The sequence below is a fragment of the Cavia porcellus genome, unplaced genomic scaffold (assembly GCF_034190915.1).
Source record: "Cavia porcellus strain 051 isolate PalLab524CR breed Dunkin Hartley unplaced genomic scaffold, mCavPor4.1 scaffold_33, whole genome shotgun sequence".
Lineage (NCBI taxonomy): Eukaryota > Metazoa > Chordata > Mammalia > Rodentia > Caviidae > Cavia > Cavia porcellus.
In genome coordinates, this window is record NW_026947516.1 from 4,405,680 (window position 1) to 4,428,007 (window position 22,328).

The following is a 22,328-nucleotide window of genomic DNA, read 5'->3' on the forward strand; positions in this document are numbered from 1 at the left end:
TGCATGATGGATGGATGGATGGATGATGGATGGATGATAGATGGATGGATGATGGATGGATGGATGATGGATGGATGGATGATGGATGGATGATAGATGGATGCATGATGGATGGATGGATGGATGATGGATGGATGATAGATGGATGGATGATGGATGGATGATAGATGGATGGATGGATGATGGATGATGATGGATGGATGGATGGGTGATGGATAGATGGACGATAGATGGATGGATGGATGATGGATGGATGATAGATGGATGCATGATGGATGGATGGATGGATGATGGATGGATGGATGATGGATGGATGGATGATGGATGGATGATGGATGGATGGATGATGGATGGATGGATGATTGATGGATGGATGGATGATAGATGGATGGATGGATGATGGATGGATGATGGATGATGGATGGATGGATGATGGATGGATGATAGATGGATGGATGATGGATGGATGATGGATGGATGGATGATGGATGGATGGATGATGGATGGATGGATGATGGATGGATGATAGATGGATGCATGATGGATGGATGGATGATGGATGGATGATAGATGGATGGATGATGGATGGATGATAGATGGATGCATGATGGATGGATGAATGATAGATGGATGATGGATGGAGGAATACATAGATAAGAAATAGAAATAGAAATAGAAATATGAGGAATGTGGATAAATGAATGGATGGATGAATGAATACATAGAAAGATAAATATGTATGTAGATGAGAAATAGAAATAGGAGAGATACAAGAATGACAAATGTGGGTGGATGGATGACGGATGGATGGATGGATTGGTAAATGAATATGTACATAGATGAGAAATAGGATAGATTGAAAGGATGGATGAATGGGTACATAAGGAAGTAGACATAGGTGATAGATGATATATAAATGGTGATATATGGTTGACAGATGGCATGATAGAAAAATAGAGGTAGTGTGGTGGGTAAATGAGAAATACATATAAAAACAGAAATAGAAATATATAGAAATGATAGTGGATGTGCTAGAAGATGGATAATAAATTAATGATAGATAAGTAGATACTAAGAAAATGAAGGCTGTAGATGGCATATTCATGACAAATGTAGAGATGTTAGATGCTGGGGAAGGGTACCAGCAGATAAATAATAATTTTAATAGCTGAATATAGATAGTAAATAACGACTGACAGATGAGAGAAATCCTGACAGCGGACACAGCTGAGAGAGATGGTATTGCTTTCTGTAGATTGAAGGCTACTGATTTATCCGTGCAGAGAAAAGACTCCATGCTATCTTAGATGTTTAATTTGGACCAGTTGAGCGCACCCCTCTGGAGGCTCAGGGTCAGCGTGGCTCGGCCCTGGTGCGGCTCCCAGGCCCGGTGACCTCTTGGTGGTTGTGTGAGAGGGCACCAGTACCCTTTAACCCTGAAGCCAGAGCTGCCGCGTGGAACCCCACAAGAAACAGAGCTGGAGAGAGCAGGAGAGGTGGCCCCTGTGGCCACGTGTTCTTGCAACGTGTGTCACCCCGCACTGCTGCCTTTAATCTGTTGCGTGGTAATTTCCATTGATTATAATGATTTTCTGCAATGCCTGGTAGGACAAGGTTTAGAAGGGTTATAAATAGGGCTCGTTAGGAAGATGCAAATGGCTTTTGTGGCTGTTTCAAAACATTTCAGGGACCCCTAATTCCATTATGTTGCCGAATCATTTGTTAATTATCATCTTCCTGTCGGGTCTGTTTCCGCTGGAGAGCTCCTACACAGCCCGATGGGTAGACCAGGAAGCCAGGAAGGGTTGCCAGAGTCTTGGCACAGAAGGACAGTTATGCATGTTGGGTTGGGGGACCGCGTGTTTTGCTGGGGTTCTTTCTTCCCAGGTACCCTGGTGGTTCCATTTGTGCTTCATGCTATCTTAGATGTTTAATTTGGATCAGTTGTGGTCAGACAGCTCTTGTGAGATCTTGGTCCCAGTTCTGGGCAGTGACTTACTCTGGCCTCTGAGGTGACTGCAGAAATCCTTTCTGTATTTTACAGATAGACATTTGATTGTATTCAAAACAAACAAACAAAACCCCTCAGGTTTAGACACCTCTCGTGATGTATTCTTCTCTGGGTAAATTGTGTCTAATTCTGGAGTAACTGTATCTGTAAAACCACCCTTGTGATATTGGGGATTGAACTCAGGGCCTTTGCATGGCATTATTATGTAGGGTTTATATCAACTATTTTTGCATGCTTTTTATTTTAAACATTATACTCACCTTTGATGTTTGTGTCTAGTGAAAGCTAATAACGAGTGTACATTATTTTCTTTTGCTAATTTGCATTTGTGAAAAATAACCCCTCATTGTCTGCTACAATTGATTAAAAACTGTTACTATAAATACATGACATATAATTTTTGTACTTCTCCAAGACTCAGTGATACTTTTTTACAATACAAAATGGGCACATTGGAATCACTGAGGTTGAACAGGAAGGAAGTGTTCAAAGGTCTGCAAAAGAAAAAGCCAAAAAAGGGAAATACGTTTGCATAGCAGAGGGGACAAGTCTACGTCATGAAATGGAAAGATAAAAAAGACCTTTCCTTGTTGTCAATTATTCATAACACAGAAACGACAGAACTTTTAAAACAGCAACGAACCTAAAAAAAAGTATAACAGTGGTCAGCGATGGTAGTAATTCTGTGGGAAGTGGTGGCAGAATCCAGAGACATCTAAGAAGCGATCCTATAATCAAAAATCAAAGAAAAGTACTATTATAAAACATGGATGCACTTTCTGAAGCAAACGCTATGTAGTGTGTTTGTTATTTATTCAAAACAAAATGGTTCCAAAAGTCATTTACAATTTAGATGAGATCTAATAGACTAAATAATTGGAAAATAAGGGTAGCCAAATACCAAGTACGATATTCATCATCAACATCTACCTACACCGTTGCGTTTAGTGGATATATAGTGTATTGAAATTATACCACCCACATAAAAAAAGGAAAAACACTCTATGATGGTATAAAGTGCGTGATTCAAAAAAGACAGTCATGCAAAAAAAAAAAAAAAAAAAATTGCAGAAACTAGATGTGACTGTCCAGATTCTAACACTGAGTTGTGTGTTGACTGTTTTAAGAAATGCATATACAGAAACTGTTAAGTAAATTTGATTTAAAAAATCGCCATTTTTATATTCCCTGATAAAACTGCATGAAAAATACAGAATCTTTGGTCACGCTCTGTTTAAGTAACTGGTCTGTAAGTGGTGACACTTTAAGACAGTTTTGCTGAGTCATCCAATGGGAGCTTGAGTTCCTCAGCCTCCTGTAGATCTGAGATTACAGGAATGCTGTGCCTCCTCTGCATGTGTGTCATATGCTTTTCTGCCTTGCTATGCCAGTGACTGTGTTTCTCTCCAATAGCAGGACCCAGAGTTTTTCCAAAACTGCTTTGATTCATCTTCCTTGTCTTTAAATGTCTCCCTCTTAATGGGTACAAAATAGCATTAAGTATAGCCTTCTAAGTCATTCCGTGTTCAACTAGCTAAACTTAGTCTGCATTTGATTAAAATGTACACACAGCTTCCAATTAGACCACATCCTCACATTAGCATCGCTGAGTTACCAGGGATGCTTGTTAAATATCCATCCACTCATTGCATTTCATTTGCATACTTTCCATGGTCTTCCCGAACCTCATTTTTTTCTTCCAGAGCATGTGTTATCCTCCACATGCTGGATAAATACTCCAGTCGTCCTTCTGTGTAAATCACTGATATCAGTTATTGAACAGAGCGCAGATAGCAAATGTCAAAATTCTTTGCAGATGGGACTCTGCAGCCGGCTCTCCTGTACAGCAGTAGTTTTAAACAAGTATATTACAGCACAGAGACTGTACCAAAAGACTGTCAAATTCCACTCTCCAATGACTTCATCCCCCAGATGATACAAGGAAAGAGAAGTCTGGTAGCATTACCTTAAAATATAAAAGCCTAGAGAATGTCTTGTCTGGAACTCTCAGGATGATGCCCACTAATTCCCAATTTTCTTTCTACATGCATACCAACCATCCGTAGAAATATCAACTCTGAAATCTCATGCGTGCAAGGCAGTGGAGTTAAATACTCTGTCATTTCTGATATCTTCCCTTATGTATTCAAGACAGTGTGGTTATTTATAAATGGGAGCCTTACTGCTCTATTCAGGAAATATTTCCTTGGCTAGTTACTTAACGACCACAGCAGGGCCTGTGTCTATATTAGACATCGTTACTTTGCATTTGTGTAAGTACTAGTTAAGTGTGAATATCCCCCGCCCCCAAATTCTTCACTCCCAAGGTGCTTCTGATAGGAGGTGGGGGTTCTGGGAGATGATGATGTCCTGAGGGTGAAACCTCATGGTGAGATCTGTGTCCTTCCCAAAAGGACCTCAGAGAGCTCCCTGCCTTTCCCACCATGTGAGCACACAGAATGAGGTACCATCTATGACCCAGGAAGCAACCGGCACCAGACACAGAATCTGCCATGCTCTGACCTTGGACATCAGCCTTTAGGATGGGGTTCCCAAGGTCTGCTGTCTGTAAGCTGCCCAGGCTGTGGGATTGCATATGGCAGCCTGAGCTGACTGATTCAGTGATACACCAATCCTTTGGCCAGTACAGTGAGCTCAGTGTCTATGCTCCGCATTCTTACAGTGAACCCTTGTGCCCAGGGTGGTGGCTGTAGGACTGGGGGCTCTTGGAGATGATGGGATCATGAGGGCAAAGCCTCATGGGAGGGATCTCTTTCCTTACCAAAGAGACCCCAGGGAGCTCCCTCTCCCCTCCACCCTGTGAAAACACAGCGAGAAGGCACCATCTGCAACCCGCTGAACAGAGCTCAGCAGACGTGGCATTTGCCACAGTTTGACCAAAATACCAGTCTATGGTATTTTGTTATAGCAACCGATATGCACTAATAATTTTCATAAATACAGAGTTGGCACCGGCTGATTAAGTAGAATTCCATCTACTGTCGGTAAAACTGTGTTGTTTGAACTTGGATCTTCTTGGTGTGTTATTGTTAAACCTATCTGTCCACGAGTGGAAATACTTAAAGCTTGGGCTCACTCAGAGTTTGACAACTCTTGCCAAGGGCATCTATACTTTTAGAAGATGTTCTAGTAAAGTACCTGTCCGAGGATTGAGGACAAAAATCAGAACAGTATGTGCAGAAGCTTTGAATCAGTTTTTAGAATTATGTTAACACTGCACAGTTACTGTTACTGGGTTTTTTGGGTTTTATAGACCTTTGTGATACAGTGTATCTCAGCACTGCGAATATTTCCTTCATGGGTGGACTTGAAAATCATGTGCCTTTCATATCTGTATTCCTTTAGCTCGGGAATCGCTTTTTGCACTTTTAATCCCAAAGGTTAAATCTGGTTATACACTTATATCATAATTGCTTTGCTTTAGAAGGTAATTTTTGAACAGTTTAATCTTAATCCTAGTGAATGCCTGATGAAGGCTACAGGTTTTCTTTATCCAGAGTATCCTGCTGATGGAAGATAATTAACAGGCTTAAACACTGCAATTGCTTTTCTTCATTTTTAAAAGAAATGTATTTGCTGCAGTCCTGAGGGGTGAATGACCATCCCATTTAGCTTATAACGGGGGATGTTACCCGGTATAAGAGATTTTACTGCTAAAAACAGGATAGTTTAGGAGAGCCAAGGAAGGGAAGGACCAATATCCCAACACTTTTTATCCTAAGCTTTTTTTTTTATTTTTTATCATACATATCTGTTTATATTGAATTACCTTTTTTTAAAAATGTAAGATAATGAGAGTGCAGATGCCTAAAAACTAAGAGAAAAGGACTTTTTTGGAGCAAGAGAAAGGAATTGAAAAACATCAGTGTTGCAAGTGATAAAGTCAACTGATTACTAAATATTTTTTCTAAGCAAAAGGCCGATTTCATCATTTTCCTCCTCCAAATTTTATTACCCTAAGTTTTATAGGAATGTAGAGTGGTATACATCATTGAACTCTAGCTAGGAAGGAAATCTGTGGTTAAAAATTATGCTGTGTAATGATATTTGATGCTTTCATAGTAATTTGTGTCTTTCAAATGATTGTGTTCTTCACCTGGATTTTTCTCCACTGCTCCTGATGAGAAATCATGAGTGAATTAAACATATTTACTTGGAAACGATGAAACGTAGCAGATGACAATAAACTGTGCAGATTTCTCCGTCTTGGAAATGCTCAGAGAACTTGAGCACCGTGATGATCCAGGACAGAAGAGGTAAGAGTTGGTGGAGACAGAATGAGAAAAAACAAGGATATTGGTTAACTTTTCACCGCTGTGACCAAACATTTTGAGAAAACCGGTCTAGAGGAGGAACAGTTTATTTTAGCTCATGGCTTTAGAGCTCTCACACCATGCTTGGCTGGCTCCAAGGGAAAAACATCATGGCAGAAGGGCATGGCATGGTGGGAGCTCCTCACCTCGTGACGCTGGGGAGGCGGAGCTGAGAAGCTGCCCCACAGGAAGGAGCCAGGGATGACATGCAACTTCTGCTCATACTCCTGCAAATCTGCTCCCTCCACTTGGATCCCACCTTCCAGGAACCATGATCCAGTCACTTCCCCAGAGTCCATCAGCACCTAAGTCCTCAACACGATAAACCTTTGGAGGAGACGCAGTGAATCCCAACCCCAATAAGTTCTTTTTTTTTTTTTTTTTTTTTTTTTTTTAGCTTTTTCATTTTTACCGGTACCAGGGATCGAACTAACGACTGTCTGCTTGCAAGGCAGGCACTTATGCCGTTGAGCTAAATCCCCAGCCCCAACCCCAATAAGTTCTGTTCGCTGGCCACTGACACATGATAGCTACAAGGAGCTTTCCATGTCTTGTGGTCCTTGGGACCAGTGCTGGTTTGTTTTTGGAAGAAGTTGTTCTCTACCTGGTAGAATATCTCTGTTGCTGTCTGGTGTTATGTTGCTAATTCTGGACCTCTTGGCTGACTTTTGTCTCGTCCCGTGATGTCTGCATTTGGAAAATACTGCAGTAATTATGGAAGTTGAAGTATCTTGGACCCCTCCTGATTGCAGTTGCTTGGTTGTGTTCCTAGTGTCGGGATGAGAGGGTTCCGTGAGTCACCTGGTAGTTCTGTGTTTAATTTCCTGTTTCACTGCTGTAGAGCCTACATCTTTTGTCATCTACACCAAATGAGTGCAAGCATCTTCCCACATCCCCACCTGCACCTGTTACTCTTGGCTGTAGTGGCCGTTCTGACAGGTGTGAGATGATCTCTCATGGTGGGTTCGATACACGTGTCCTGACGTTTACTGATGTCAAGCTTCCTTTCACATGGTTCTGAGACATTTGTGTATCTTTGTAGGACAAATGCTAGTGAAACCTTCTACCTAGCTTTAGTCAATGTATCTGCTTTTTTGTTATTGAGTTGTAAGAGTCACTTATGATTTACCCATTAAGCCATGAAGCATGTGGATGGATTAATCAGTTCATTAACTCAGAGCTCAAATCTTTTTTTTAAGCCCTTACCTGGTCCCTCCTCTAACATCTCACCATGGAGACTAAATTTCATCATGGGATCCAGCGGGTACAAACCATAGCAGGTGAGATGCGGACCCTGTGGTGTTTTGCCGAGAATGTTGGGAAGACAGAGCTACGCTAATGTCTTCAGCAAAATCCTGCTCCTCTTTTAGTTGGTGCCTGAGCATCCCCTTATGCAAAAGTGACCTCGCCAGCCCGAGTAACATTTTCAATATCTTCTCTAACCTCCATCCTTAAAAACCTCAGAGTGTCCTTGCTGTGTACTCTAGACATCTCTCGAACATTTTCTAAGGCCACACAGAGGGAATCTGTTGTGGATGTGTAAGAAAATACAGATCTGTTAGCTCAACAGGAAAGAAAATAAAATCACAGAACCACAAAAGGCATAAGGCTGGAGCAGAGGAAAATGTGGAAAGGTAGAAAGGAGGAACATTGACTGAAGAGGAGACGTCTTCTGTAGACAGAGGTCACTGTGTGGTTTTAACCTAACTGTGGTCCTTCACACACTATCCTGGATTTTTGTTTTCTTTCATCAACCTTTTTGTCCTGGAATCTGGGAGCTAATCAGTAACTGAATCTCAGCAACGCTTTAGCACATCATTAAGCACACGAACAAAATGTGGGATCCATTGTTTTTGCTCTTGAGCTCATCATCATCGGAGAAGTCAGAGAGGAAGGCAGAGTTGCAAATGCACCATGTGTTAAATATCAGACCTTCAGTGTGTACTGCTGTGTATTTTCTGATAAAACCCTTCTGTTATTTATTGTTAGAGACTGAAGCCATCTCCTTCTGGGCTCCTCATGTTTTCTTTCTCATCCCATCCTGCTGAGCATCTGTGCTTTGTTCTCTGGTACCAAGACTGCCTCAAATATGGCGAATTCATCACATTCATGAGAACCATGTTAGATGGTCGCATCACCAAGGATGCTGAGGGCACCATGCGGAAGACACTCGTTATGAAATTTAGTAAATTTGAAATCGATGAAAACCTTAGGAAAGTTCCATTTTTATTTGGAGGTTGATTAGAGTTCCCAGACAAAGGGAAAGAGGAATGGCTCCCTGCCCCATGATAAATTTTGTGGTGTACCCTTCATGTGTGAAACCACCCATGGGGGCCTGGGGTGTGGACATTTTAGTTCTTCTAGAAAGATACACAAAAGGGGGCTAGCTGGGTTGAATGGAACTTCCAGTCCTAGTTTTTTGAGGAATCTCCACACCGATTTCCACAGTGGTTGTACCAGTGTACACTCCCACCAACAGTGGAGAAGGGTTTCTTTTTCCTCACCACCCAGCTAGCATTTGTTATCGGTTGATTTATTTTTTTTTTAATTTTTTTTCACCTGTTAATAGATTACATATTATCATCTTGGAAATAGTTGCTCAAATCACAGTATCAAAGAATACAAAGTGGACATTCAAACAGAGAGACTGCAAACAGCTGTGTTCAATGATCCAAAAACATTAATATAGTCAGCTATTTAACACCCCTAAACACACTTGCTGTTATATCCGTTAGAGCTCTTTTTTTTTCCCCTCTCTTTTTTACAACAAAATTTACACATTTTGGATTTTATTACTCCTTAGTTCTTATTACTTTTTTGGGGGGGGAGAGAATAAAGTCAAATATGGCAAAACAAAGCTGTCAGTCAAAACCAAGGATAGACATAGCACATGATGTAAAACAGAGTACAAGGTTATCAACAATGGTTATCAACGTTGTCTATTGTTTCCTTAAAAAGAATTGTCCATCTCATTAGATATTATAAAGTTGGACAAAACAGTAGAGAACAAGACCAATAAAACTTAGGCATTGTAAACATTACAGGACTTCCAAAGGAGACAATAGTCAAACCAGAATGGGCATCTTAGTGAATCTTATTGCCTTCAAAGTAGTTGCCTATACCCTCAAACTTGATACTATCATACAGAATGGAACAGAGTCTAATCAGTCAAAACAAGATCGTGGGAGTATTACAGGACTTCAAAACAAGTTAATAGGAAATCAAAAAGAGTTACTATTATATATCCTAATTTTTTAAATTTTTCCCCTTAATTAAAACAAACATAAGAAATAACTAATTTTTTTTAAAGAATAAGGGAGAGATTGAGATAAAACAGGACATAACAATATAACAATAAAGGTCAAAGCATGATTTCTTGATAACCACCCTTCTTTTTGGGGTGTGATGGAGTTTTAGTATTGTTACAGTTTGCATCTCTCGAATGACCAGCGATGTTTAATATTTCTTCATGTATCTATTTGCCATTTGTATTTTTTCATCTGAGAACACATGCTCATCTCAGATGCCCACTGTTGTTTATAGCAGCACAATTTATAACAGCTAAATCTTGGGAACAACCCAAATGCCCATCAACTTGCAAATTGAATAAAAAAGATGTGGTATTTTTACACAATGGAATAGTACTCAGGTAAAAAGAAAGATAATCTTGAGGCTTTTATACATAGATGAAGGAAACTTGAGACCATACTCTTAAGTGAAATAAATCAAACTGACATTTGTAAGCATTGTGTTGTCTCCCTAGTGTAAAAATTTAAAAAACTGAAAGAGTAATAAAATCTAAAATGTACAGTAAATATTGTGGTAATGAAAGGGAAAGAAAGTGCTCAAAAGGACAGAACAACTGAAAGAGGAAACGAGAAAAGAAAGAAGGGAAAAGAATATATATATATATATATATATATATATATATATATATATATTGGAGAGCTATATTACTAATCTTTGTGGGTTCATCAAAGAGCATACTTTGTACTGTCATTGTTTGATCTATGATCATTTTTTATGCCTAAATCTTTTAGCCTGAACAACTACTTCTAAGATGACAATATGCAATGTATTACCTAGTCTTTTTTTATATATATATTGGTACCAGGGATCGAACTCGCAACCACCTGCTTGCAAGACAGGTGCTTAAGCCACTGAGCTAAATCCCCAGCCCAATATTACCTAGTATTAATTCCCTACTATCTTCTTTTTTGAAATTCTGTGTCATTTCTATCCTTTTTTCTGTTGCTTTTTAAAATTAAAAGAAATTATAAAAGCAAGGCAGGACAATGACAGCCTTGGATGATGTCCTCTAGACTCAGTTTATAATTTGTGGTCCCCACCATTCCCCCTGCTGTTTATTTAATTGCAGAAGTCGAATCAGATTGAGGTGTGACAGCAGAGCCTTTCAATATTAGTGGCTTTCAGATAAGTGCAGCAGAGGGAAAATACAACCAGGAGACATAAAAAGAAATCATTGTGAATATAGCCACATAAAACCACAAGTGAGCCTTGAGATATTTGAAAGCGTTCAGCTGGCTGAGGGCATCAGAAAACGTATCCCAATCCTGTCTTTGTTCATCAAAATGTTGGGTTTGCTGAGACAGAGACAACAGTTCTTGATGTAACACACGTAGGTCCAATCATCTCTAAAGTGAGCTGTCTGGATGAAGGGACCGTCACACTGGGAACAGCATGGTTAAAGAGACTATTCTGGCAATAATCAGACCAACATTCTTTTAATCCCACGTGCAAGATGATTCAGTGTCACATCAGAGTGTGCGACCAAAGCTGGGTTAGATTACCTGGGATCCACACCCTGGCATATATCCCAGGACCGTGACACTTACAGCAATAACATCCCCTGCCTGAATGCAATGATTTGCAGCATATTCTGTACCTGGGAAGGAAGTTTCTTTCTAGACTCTAGCTCCATAGAGGGAAATGTAAGGATTGTACATGTGTATTGAAGTTCTTTGGCTGTCATCTGTTTAGCTCTTGTAGTAACAGTGCCCTTGTGGGGTGCATATTATGACCCACCCTTATTTCTCCAACAGCATAGGGCAGGGCATGTTTCAGGACAGGAGTTTGGTGAGATTTGCCATTAAGCAAAGCCCGAGGGGTGGTGTGCTAAGTCCGGCACCCTCCCAGGTAAGCTCTCCTTGATGAAGGGTTTGTATGGCTGACACATTGACCCATTTCCCCACGCCAATTAGAAATATCGTTAGCTCTTATAGCGATCCTCTAGATCCCCAATCAATAAAATTATATTGGCCCATAGACATTTCCCATCCCTTTTCTCCTTGCAGAGTCCCCAAGGAGCAGGGGTAACTTTTACATAATAAATCCTCCAATAAATGCAGTACGGTAGCATACAAGCCACACTCTCATCTGCCCACACCAAAAACTGCATAATACTGTCAGAAAAGGTAAAGGTTCAATCACTCGTGACACAGATTGAACCAAGGATCAAAAGAATTAATTAATCATGAGTATGTATCAGCCAATCTTGGGCACCCACAGGCAGGCAATAATTGGTCTGTATTGCCCAATATTCTGCATACAGTGGGGAGGTAAGTGAAATTATAACTACACATATTTTTTGTCTGTTTTTAAGTTGGTATTGTAACATTTGTTAAAATAATGCAATGGGTTAATACAAACAGCAGAGAACCAAAGAATTAAAATGCAAGCTATGTAAAATCCCAACTAAAACCCAAAAGTGTTTAATGTATTCATTCATTAGCTAGCTAAAAGCCAAAAAAAGACAAGACATCCAGTATAATAAAATACTGCAAAACAATGGCCAATTTTCAGTTATCAAAATCATGAATTTTGTATTTTGTATCCTTTTTTTCAATCAAGCAGAGAATTCTTTTTGAATGTTATATAGCATACATATAAAAATATTATAAACTTGTAGCAATGCCTGTAAATACATTATCTTACATGTTACTCATAGGCAATGGGTTGATTATGGTATATTCATAGCATGAAACCACTATACTAATAAAGAATAGACAAAAAATACATGTCAGCAGTACGATAACATACAAGTGACACTGCCATCTGCCCACACTACAAATTGCATGATACTGTCAGAAAAAAGCTTAAGAGATACATACTTTAATAAGAAATTCAATAAAGAATGATAATACTGAGGACCAAGGCATTCAGAGATTTCAAAAGCCATGCTTTTTTGTTTTGTTAATCCAAAAAATTGTCAACTAAGTTTTCAAAGGCTTGTTCTGAACCAGCATTACTTATAAATGTCCCACACTTACTATTTCATAGATTTGCTTTCTTCCCTATAAAAGACATTTGATAATCATCTAAAAATGTCCAGGTTTAACACAGTTGAAAAGAAGCTGTTTCAAACACTGGTATTGTTTTTAACTATCCCCTCAAGTACTGGATTGTTGCGAATTTATTCAGCCAACCAAACACAATAAAATCAAAATAGCACAGCATCCACTAAAAATAAATTAAAAAAAACAATTTTATGTGTAATAGAAAGACAAAGTAGTGACACATTAGATCAAAGGTAGTGGAGTACAGAAGAATGGCTGTCTGTTGCATAATAAATAAACTTGAAAACAATTCCAAGTAAAACAGGATAACAGAGTGGTCACTGCGCATCCTGCTGACCTGTCCTGTGAAGCTGTGAAGGCACGGGAGAGGGAAGGGATTGATGAGCTGGACGTCCACTATCGCTGGAGATTTGCCATGTCTGGTACTGAACAGTTCATGATTATTTCCTCAAGTGTTTAGATGTAGGTTTTGTGCAAAAACTGATTGACCGTCATGAGAAATGGGAAGCTTAAATTTTTTGTCTTTCTGAGACAGGGTGTCACTATGCAGTGTAGGCTGGCCTTGAACTCACTGTGTAGCCCGGGCTGGTTTTGAACTCCTAACAATGCTCCTGCCTCAGCCTCCAGAGTGCTGGGGTTACAGGTGTGCACCACCATGCCTGGCTATGAGAGCTATAACTTATGACACCTTACTCTGCATCTCTAATGATGATGGACCAGGTACTGAATCAACCTGACTGTGATACGCTTGTGATTTATGATAGATTTCGGGAGGAATGATAGCCCAAGTAATGGGTCTGAGCAGGGGTGGCTTCGGCACAATATGCCCAGTACTGTTTCCTGTCACAGGCTTATTTATGCAGTGCAGGCTATGATATCCATGTAGTGGTGAACACATTGTCAGGGGTACGTGGTGTCACCAGCATCCTAGTGTCTTGTGCTGTCTGTCAGTTGTCTGGGATCACTGGGCTCACCTCCAGAGCAGAGGCAGCCCCGTAGGAGCTGGGGCCTCCCCCAGTGTCACACAGGCAGGGGCTGTCACCAGTGGGTTGACTGATGGCCTTGCTGGTAGGTACCACCATGTTCTCATTCTGTGTCTCATTTCTGCACTATCCTTGGAGATAAAGCACATCCTCCTTCCCGTGCTACTAGCATGGTGGGGCCATTAACTGGACCTGTCTGAAGACCATGCCTTGGGTCTCTATTATCATTTTAAGGTCAAATGATTTTTTTTTTCAGTAATCACTTTTCCCTGGGATCTGTAGGGAATTCTGATTATGTACTTACTTTCCCAAAGCTGCAAAAATTGTTGAATGATCTGCTATTATAACCTGGTGCATGATCTGTTTCTGTGGTCTTAGGCAAAGACCAATGAGCAGTGTTGGGTATGGTGGACCTTTGGTCCTTTGTAACCTGAGGAACACATTGTAGCAGGAACAGGAAGTTTAATTGTTTTAATTTTATCTGGATGTCAAGCACATTGTAATATGAAGTACAGGCAGAAGACTGGTATTCCTGACCAACCACTGTTGACCTAATTGTTTCTCTATTTGCTGCCCTTTAATGGAATGTCACTGAAGAAATTCGTGACATTGTCTGGACTGCTTAATGCCTAAGCATCTCTGAGTGTAATAACACATGTGTAGCAACCATCGCAGAAGCCTTTTTTAAAAGGATTAGTCTCATGTAGGATTGACATAAACCTTTTATTATAAGTAGCAGGAGCACACAAGAAAAGCAGATATCTGAATCTAAAAGAAAACACCCAGTTTTATATTTTAGGAGCCCTGTACATGGGGCAGGTGTGAATACATTTAATACGTTATATCATTACCAATAATGAATTACCATAGCTGTACAAAAACATCGGTTTCTTAATTTAGTTTCATGCCAAGGGCATCTTTTAATGAGAAAACCTTATAGTTTTAATTACAAAAAAAAATCTTTGCAAATGACCAGTGTAAACATATCAAAGTAATATGTTTAGCAGACTTTACTGGGGTGTCATCCATAAGGCTAGGGCACCCCAGGGCTTCCAGGCTGGCCTAGAAATTCCACTCTCAGAACCTGAAGGTGAAAACCAACAGTCCTAGGCTGAGGAATAGTAGATGAGGTTTTGATTGACGTTGTGTTGGAAACTTCGTTCTCGGGGTCCAAAGGACCCTCAGCCTCAGGGACAGGGGATGCCTTAAGGACTGCGGGTATCTGATTTTTCTGTGACTCACTTTTACATCTGAACACAAGAAAAGATTTTTTTTTTTAGTGCATGAGGCCATTTTGACCATTTTTTGGTCTTACAGTACAATTTCAATTGTGGAACAGCATCACAGTTATTTCCCTTTGCATCAACAGTCACGTTTAAAGAAGGAAGCATTACTTAGCCTTAACCCATTCTTTAGCAGTTCTTTAAGAGAAGGCACTAAATGTCCATTTTTTATTTATCTGGACACCAATGATTGTAACATTTGCTACTTCTCCATACTTAGGGGCCATAGCTTAACCCATATGAGTTGGGTAAGTTTGCTTATCTCCTGGTCACACTAATAAGTAATGCAAAACTAAAGCCAGCTTTTTGGCATTAAGCATTTTTTTTTTTTTTTTTTTTTTTTTTTTTTTTGCACCTTGTCTTGATTTCCAATATCCAAAGTTCCTGCCTAAGGAAGCTAAGGATTGTATTTAATTATTTTCTGGAGTATTGAGGTAATACTGCTTGCTCTCACTGTGCACTATAAATTCTTTGAAAGAGATTTTTAACAGGCAGGTTCTTACTTTGCTGAGCTAAATCCCCAACCCCTTAAAGAAGGAGATCTTACAGAGAGAGATTTTTTTTTTTTTGAAGAAAGAGATTACTCTTGTTTTAACCCTAGCATAATTATTACCTCTCCTCTAAAAGCATTTATCTTAGTTCTGCACTGGATGTCTGCAGAGCTGTCTCATGAGATCTGAATGCTGGGGAAACACGCCACCAGGCAGAGGTTCAGGCCACATTGGGTGCCAGCTATCGGAGACCCCTGCAGAGGATGGACTCCGGTCTCCTGCCATGTGCATGGAAGGTGGGGTGCAGCAGGGATCTGGGGTGATCAGTCATTCATTAGGACATAAAGCCCACCAGGCACCTAGAACCCTGCTATTTATTGATTTCCTCTGTGTCAAGGACAGTGAGTGAAGGGTAGAGATTGTTTCTGGGAATGGTATTGGTGACCTCAGCGTGAGTAATAAGAAGTATGAAGGATTCTTGCGGGAAGAGAGGGACAGCAGGAAGGGAACTGTGGCTTCCCCAAGTGCCTTATGTCTTCAGCAGACCTTATTGTGCCCTGTGAGTGTCACAGCAGATGGACTCTCTGCATACTGTGATCTCATTGTGAAAAATGCAAAGTCCATTTTATTATTTGATTTGAGAAACAGGGAAAGAGCGAGAGAGGGAGAGAGAGAGACACAGACAGAAAAAAGAAAGATTCAGTTTGTACTTCAGATGATCTCTCATCTTAAAAGACAGTGCTCTCATTAGAAAATACTGCTGGCAAACTGACACTTTATCAAAGCTCCATGACTTCAAATATTTTCTAGGGAGTATGATAATGTGATTAAATATTTGCTTGATCTAATTATGAATTATTATGTGGGGACTGGGTAAAATGCTAATCTTCTTTGGCTTTAGAAGGAGGCCATGTGGAATTAACACCTCACTTCCTAAGATTCAGCCGTGGAGAAGGGAAGTCATGCATCAGCAGTAGTACAATTTTTCGTAACATTTGGAAACATTGAAATTTAACATTTATGAAGCACTGATATTCATAAACATTGAAAATAGTAGGGTAAGTTCGTATGTATATGTCCATGGGCATAATCTATGTATATTTATCAGTTTCCATCTGTGTTTATAAACAAAGATATTTATATAGTGTGCCATATGCTACTATATATATATATATATGTATATAGTATAGTTTATATATATGTATATTTCTCTACAAACGCTTATGCATAAACTACTATATATATGTATATATGTATATAGTATTGTTCATATATATATATATATATATATATATATAGTTTTCTACAAACACTTATGTCCAAAGTGCATTTTTTCAGTTATTTAATAATTCAGTGAAAAGTTACATGATGAATAAAAGTTTCCTTTGTAGTATCAATCAACAGAAAGGTCTTATATTCAGGAGTAAAGGCAGCAAATTAAAGCTGAGAATCACCAAACCTGTTATTACCATGTGTACTTATTTAAAAATTCTTACAAATTTCAATCCTGAAAAAAATAACGGTTGAATGGGGATCAGAAGTTCCAGACTAGAGCTAATATCAGGTAACTATCTGGCATCTCAGTTTGTATAATTGGTCTTTAAGAATTACATAATTGGGGCTGGGGATTTAGGTCAGCGGCATAAGCACCTGCCTTGCAAGCAGGCAAACGTGAGTTTGATCCCTGGTACCGATAAAAGACAAAAAAAAATTACATAATTAATCTTCATTTGTCATAATAAATATTACTCATGGTGAGCATGGTGAATTATGTATTTTTTGCTCACTGTTCCCACAACATAGAGATGAACACGATCAGCAAAAACCTGTCTAGCTATGAATTCCCTTGTACCTTTTGCAAGGCACACCTTCTGGCTATTCCTGTCTTAGCTATTTTTTTGACAGGTCTTAGAGAACAGCAGAACTGCCCGCCTATAGAGATCCATCCTTTTCCATCCTTGGCATGGCCTGGGAAGTTTAATCCCATGGCAATGTTATCGGACTTCTAGATAGTTAATTCCAGTCTACCTTTTCCAGTGCAACCCACAGTGAGGATGAAGACACTAAGACAAATTTACAATTATGGAAGACCAAGGTGGTCCTCGGTCCAACCAGGATAAAGGTTTATCGGAACAAAGGCCTCGACCTAGGGCTTAATTTAATTCATTTGTGAAGAAGGGAGTGGCCCGTGGCTGAGTGGCCCTGGGCATGGTGGCAATTATGTGAATGCTGTGAGCTGGGTTAGGTGGGAGGCCAGAAAGCACCTCTGCGATGTGCAAAGAGAAGGAAATGCAGAAAAATCAATCTGTGTAACACAACTGAGACAGCATTTAATGTCTTGCAGACTGGTGCTTCAGTTTCTGATGTTCAGACTTCTCCACCATGGGGAGTCATCGCCTCTTATCTCAAGGTTCCAGCCCAGTTGACAGCCCTGGGATGGTGGATCCGCCATCCTGCCCAGCTCAAGCATGTTAGTGGGGTGAAACAGTGACTGTCAGCTAGCTTCAGAGATTATGCATCAACATCTCAGCTAGCCTTAGGGTGAACTTAAGAGAACAGCAAATAGCTGAGCCAGCTCTATCAATACAGGGAGCCAAGGCTAGGTTTAACCAGTGTGGAGGTAATTGGTCTTTACTGAAGAACTGCCCAGCTGGTCCTCCGCACACTACAACCCTTGCTTTATCATTCACTTGCCGTGAATTGTTAAACACGTGATCGCACCTGGCCTCCTCACTTCCCTCATCTGTGAAATGGAATGCCAGCCAAGGCCGCCATATTGGTCACCGCATGTGAATCTAACATGCACAGCTCTGTGGGTTACCTCTGCTGTTGACTTTGCTTTCGTTTCCCTCACTACCCCGGGTCAGCTCTGGGGCCTTGTTTTCTTCTCATCTTGCTCTTTGGACGGAGATTGAATTTGTAGGTGGATGTTCTCTGGAACCCAGGAGAAGGGCCCCTTTCAGATACTTTGCCTGGTTGGGTGCGTAGGAAATCACCAAACACTTAGGGATGTGGAGAAGTTCCCCAGCTCCTGGACTGGGCTGAAAGGCAAAGTCAGTGAAATCTGTGCCATCGTTGTTTGGAGTGCAAATGGGTCATCGCTCCCCGATTCCAAATCACCAACTGAGCATGCAGCTTTTTTCAAACTTTGCCTAATACTTACTGCAGAGCGATCTGCCCTAAAGACACCATGGAGGATGTTTTTTGTCAGATACTTAATGGGTGACTTTTAAAGTACTCATTGACTGATGTTTTCATAAGTGTGGAATAGTTTTTCTGTGTTGATGGAGGAGTGGCATCGGATTGTGGACCTATAATCACTGCAGGTTTGGGGGACGTGATAGGAGCCCTTTGATTGCTCGGTTGCAGGAACTGAGACCCACTGATACTGACCTGATGTGTTCAGATGCTGCAGGCCAATTCCTGGGGGTGCTGGGATGGGCATCGCTGGCTCTGCACTTTCCTAGCTGTCCTGTCCTCCTGTCTCAGGAGGAATGAGCTGAACAAATGCAAAATATGGAGAGCAGGCGAGGAGCCCAGGAGAATCTTCAAGTATGCAGAACTGAGGGTTTCCCCAGCCCTCCTGATGACTTTGAAGATAAAGAAAAGGAGCCTGACTTAATTTTTAAATGTTTTTCTCTACTAATCCTCTGCAAATATTCTTACATTAACATAATTAGCTGGGCAGAACTGATTGTATTTAAGAATACAGAGACTACCTTGGCACAAACTGATAGCCCAGGGCCATTTAAAACCCAGGCTGGCTAAGTCAATACAATGTGGGCATTTATTTTACAAAAACCACGTGATTTCTTTGACAGCTCTTGAAAATGAGCTTTTGCTGTCTCCCCGTCAGACTGATTTTCTTTATTGATGTGAGACAAGAGCTAGCCCAACAGGGTGGCACATGCTTATAATCTCAGATACTCAGGAGGCTGATGCAGGAGGATCATGAGTTCCAGGACGCCTTGTGCAGTGTGGTGAGCACTGGTCTCAAAAATACAACAAATGACAAGGAGCCCAGCATGTGGCTGCATTAGGTGTTAATGAATGAATATACTGCATGAATGAATCAATCAATCAATCAACGAATAAAACAAAACAGGACCTGTATTACATAACAACACTTTATGAGCCAAAATTCACTAGTTACAGTTTGCTCGGGTTGAATAAAACCACATTGCTTCTTTAAAAGTAAGGTTTGTCATTAGGGGTTTTCTTTCATTTCTGGTAAGCTTTTTTTTTTTTTCCACAATGAGAAAAATGAAGCCAGGAACATTCTCTTTGGCATGGTAAAGTTTTCCTTACCTAAGTAATAGCAATGCTAATTTTCTTTTAATGAACAAATTTAATGTAATTACATCTCCAGTTATGAAAATGTTCTTTTGTCTCTCTCCTTCATAAGAATTCTGTTTTAGGAATAACTGCTTTCTAAAGAAAAGTTTTTATTCCCCCCTGCTACTGTGCCAAATTAAGGCTGTTTGGAAAAATAATTTAATTTTTAAAGGGGAAATTATGCAGTTTTGGGGGAGTTAATGTACCGTGCTCTTAATATTTCGGAGTAGTGAACTATAGTTTAATTTTTAAAGTACTTTTATACCAAATAACTGTTTTATTAGTTTGAAACATCTTTATAAATACTTTCTTCTAAGTTGGGCTTGTTGGAGGGGACGACGTTTAAAGTCAAATTACTGCAGAGGGTAATAATTTATATAGAATCGGATTCTAAGGGGCTCGTAAAAGACTTAAAATTTAACAGGTTCTCCTGGCTAAGATGGTGTTTCTCTTGCTAGTCCTTAGACAAGCTGCCTGAGGCACATTTCAGAGGTATAATTAATGACGTCCTATTACACTGAGCTAACCAACACCATTTTGTGATTCAGAGGTGAACGCAGACATTAAGGTTATTAATGGGTTTTTATCCTTTTTGAGTTTAATTTAACTTAGGAAAAAAAAAAAAAAAAGGTCTACTCCTACACTAACCCTTTCTACCCAAAGCACAGGCACAGAAAATTGAGAAGTCTTTCCTGAGGACCATACAGGAGCAGGATCACCCTTCCCATCAGAACATCTTAGTGGAGCCTTGCAATGCAACCATATTAAGGTGGCCTCCCCATGAGGCCATTTCCATGGATTCTTCCCATCTTCCATGTTGGCATGGGGCAGATTCGAAACCCTATACCCCCAGGATGGCTTGGCTTCATTGCTCCAGGTTAGGTTTTCTTTGGCCTCCTGCCTCCCTGGGAGTCTGAGCGCCACCTTTCTGTGCGGTTCTGGCTGTTGTCTTGACATCCAGATGGTACCCAACTCAACCACCATGAATAGGCAGAAGAATTACCTTGAGGGTGCAAACTTCACTATGTCTGGTCATCGTTGAAGTTCTCTCTGTCTCTCCATCACTTAGAGGTAAAGATAAATGAAGATAAATGGTCTTCGTGACCTGATGATTCTATGTCTCACCACTGATCTGATTCTCCACCTTCTCCTGAGGGTTTTATGGGGAGAAAAAGAACAGAACCCCAAACCGGAAGACACATGTATAGGAATGTTACAAACCCAGCCCTTTATACAGCAACCACTGAAGAAATAACACAGAGAGAATCAAAATAACACATGGGTGACTGTCTTTATTTATGGGTGCTGCACTCACAAATTCAATCAACTGTACACTGAAAATATTTCCAAAAGGAAAACAAACTCTCTGCAGTTAACATGCAGAGACATTGTTTCAGGCTGTTATCCTGTAAGCAATACAGTCTAATAACCTTTTAGCGTGTATTCAGTGTTGAAGTGATCTAGAGATGCCTTACAGGATGTGTATAAGACCTACGCAAATCCTAAGCCATCATAGGTAAGGGATTAGAGCAACCTTGTACCTTGCTAGGCATGAGCAGCCTTCTGATGGTTTCAATTTTCAATTGTAAAATAAAAACCAGTTTCGCCATGGTTGCTTATGTAAATCCTGGCTCTTTGTTCCATATGTACATGTATTATATACATTATATATATATATATATGATTATATGATTCAGTATTATATGATTCAGATGGCTGTCGCTGGGACTGAGTTCTTTGAACACTGTTGGAATGACACCCCGAATCCTTTGCTGGTTATTTGCTGGCCAGCTTCCTAACTGGGTGTTTCCATGAGGGGCAAGTTCTTCCTCCGAAACCAGTCAAAGCCAGATGTGGTGTTGTGAGCCTGGAATACCAGCACGCCAGGAGGCTGAGGCAGGAGGATCCCAAGTTTGAGCTCTGCCTGCATCACTTAGCTACTCTCGATCTCCAAATTTGAAACAAAAAGAAAAGTGATATTTCAAGGCTTGGGATGTGGCTCAATGCAAGCGCCTGGTCCAACACCCAGTACTGCAAAAAGAAATTTTAAGAAAACAAGAATAAATAAAGCCAGCAAGCGGTAGAGTTTGCAAAAAAGATGGAAGTCACATTGTCTTGTGACTTAATCACTTGGCAATTTCTCCATGTTCTCTTCATTGGAAATAAATGGTTCTATCTTCTTCTCCATTAATGCACTTTTTATGTTCCACATAACCTATAAATATTCATGCTAATAATGACTACCAGGGAGAAATGCTGGGCCCTTATTATGATGCTCTTATTGAATCCAAGTTCTAAGTGTGGGATTTAATTGTCCCAATGATACTTACCAGGGATTGTATTCATTATTCACACCACAGAAAGCTCTTGGGCTAGGGAAACAGTTTGCAGTGTCACAGCTAGCTGGCGGGGAGTAATCCTTGAACCCTCACCTTGCAAAAAGCACATTTCTCAGCCCACTGCCTCTTGGTTCTTGGAGAACATTCTTAGATGTTTATGTTACCTTCACTTCCATTGTAAATACAGGTTTAACTTTCACATGCCAAAAGTAGGGGTCATTCATGTTAATTTCCC

General features: G+C 40.2%; 1 protein-coding gene across 8 annotated transcripts in view; it reads left to right on the plus strand.

Annotated features, from left to right (window-relative positions):
* Positions 1–22,328, plus strand: part of LOC106025956 (steryl-sulfatase-like) — a 210,672-nt gene that overhangs the window by 83,257 nt on the left and 105,087 nt on the right. Inside the window, exon 2 of one of the 8 annotated variants that reach the window (XM_063242781.1) lies at positions 6,158–6,288. The exons of 6 other annotated variants lie outside the window; for them this stretch is intronic. In XM_063242781.1, the coding sequence (XP_063098851.1) occupies positions 6,209–6,288 (80 nt within the window). In that variant the 5' untranslated portion in view covers positions 6,158–6,208. Of the gene's footprint in view, positions 1–432; positions 6,289–22,328 lie in introns of those variants that run through there. One more of the 8 variants, XM_063242780.1, reaches the window with a different exon arrangement.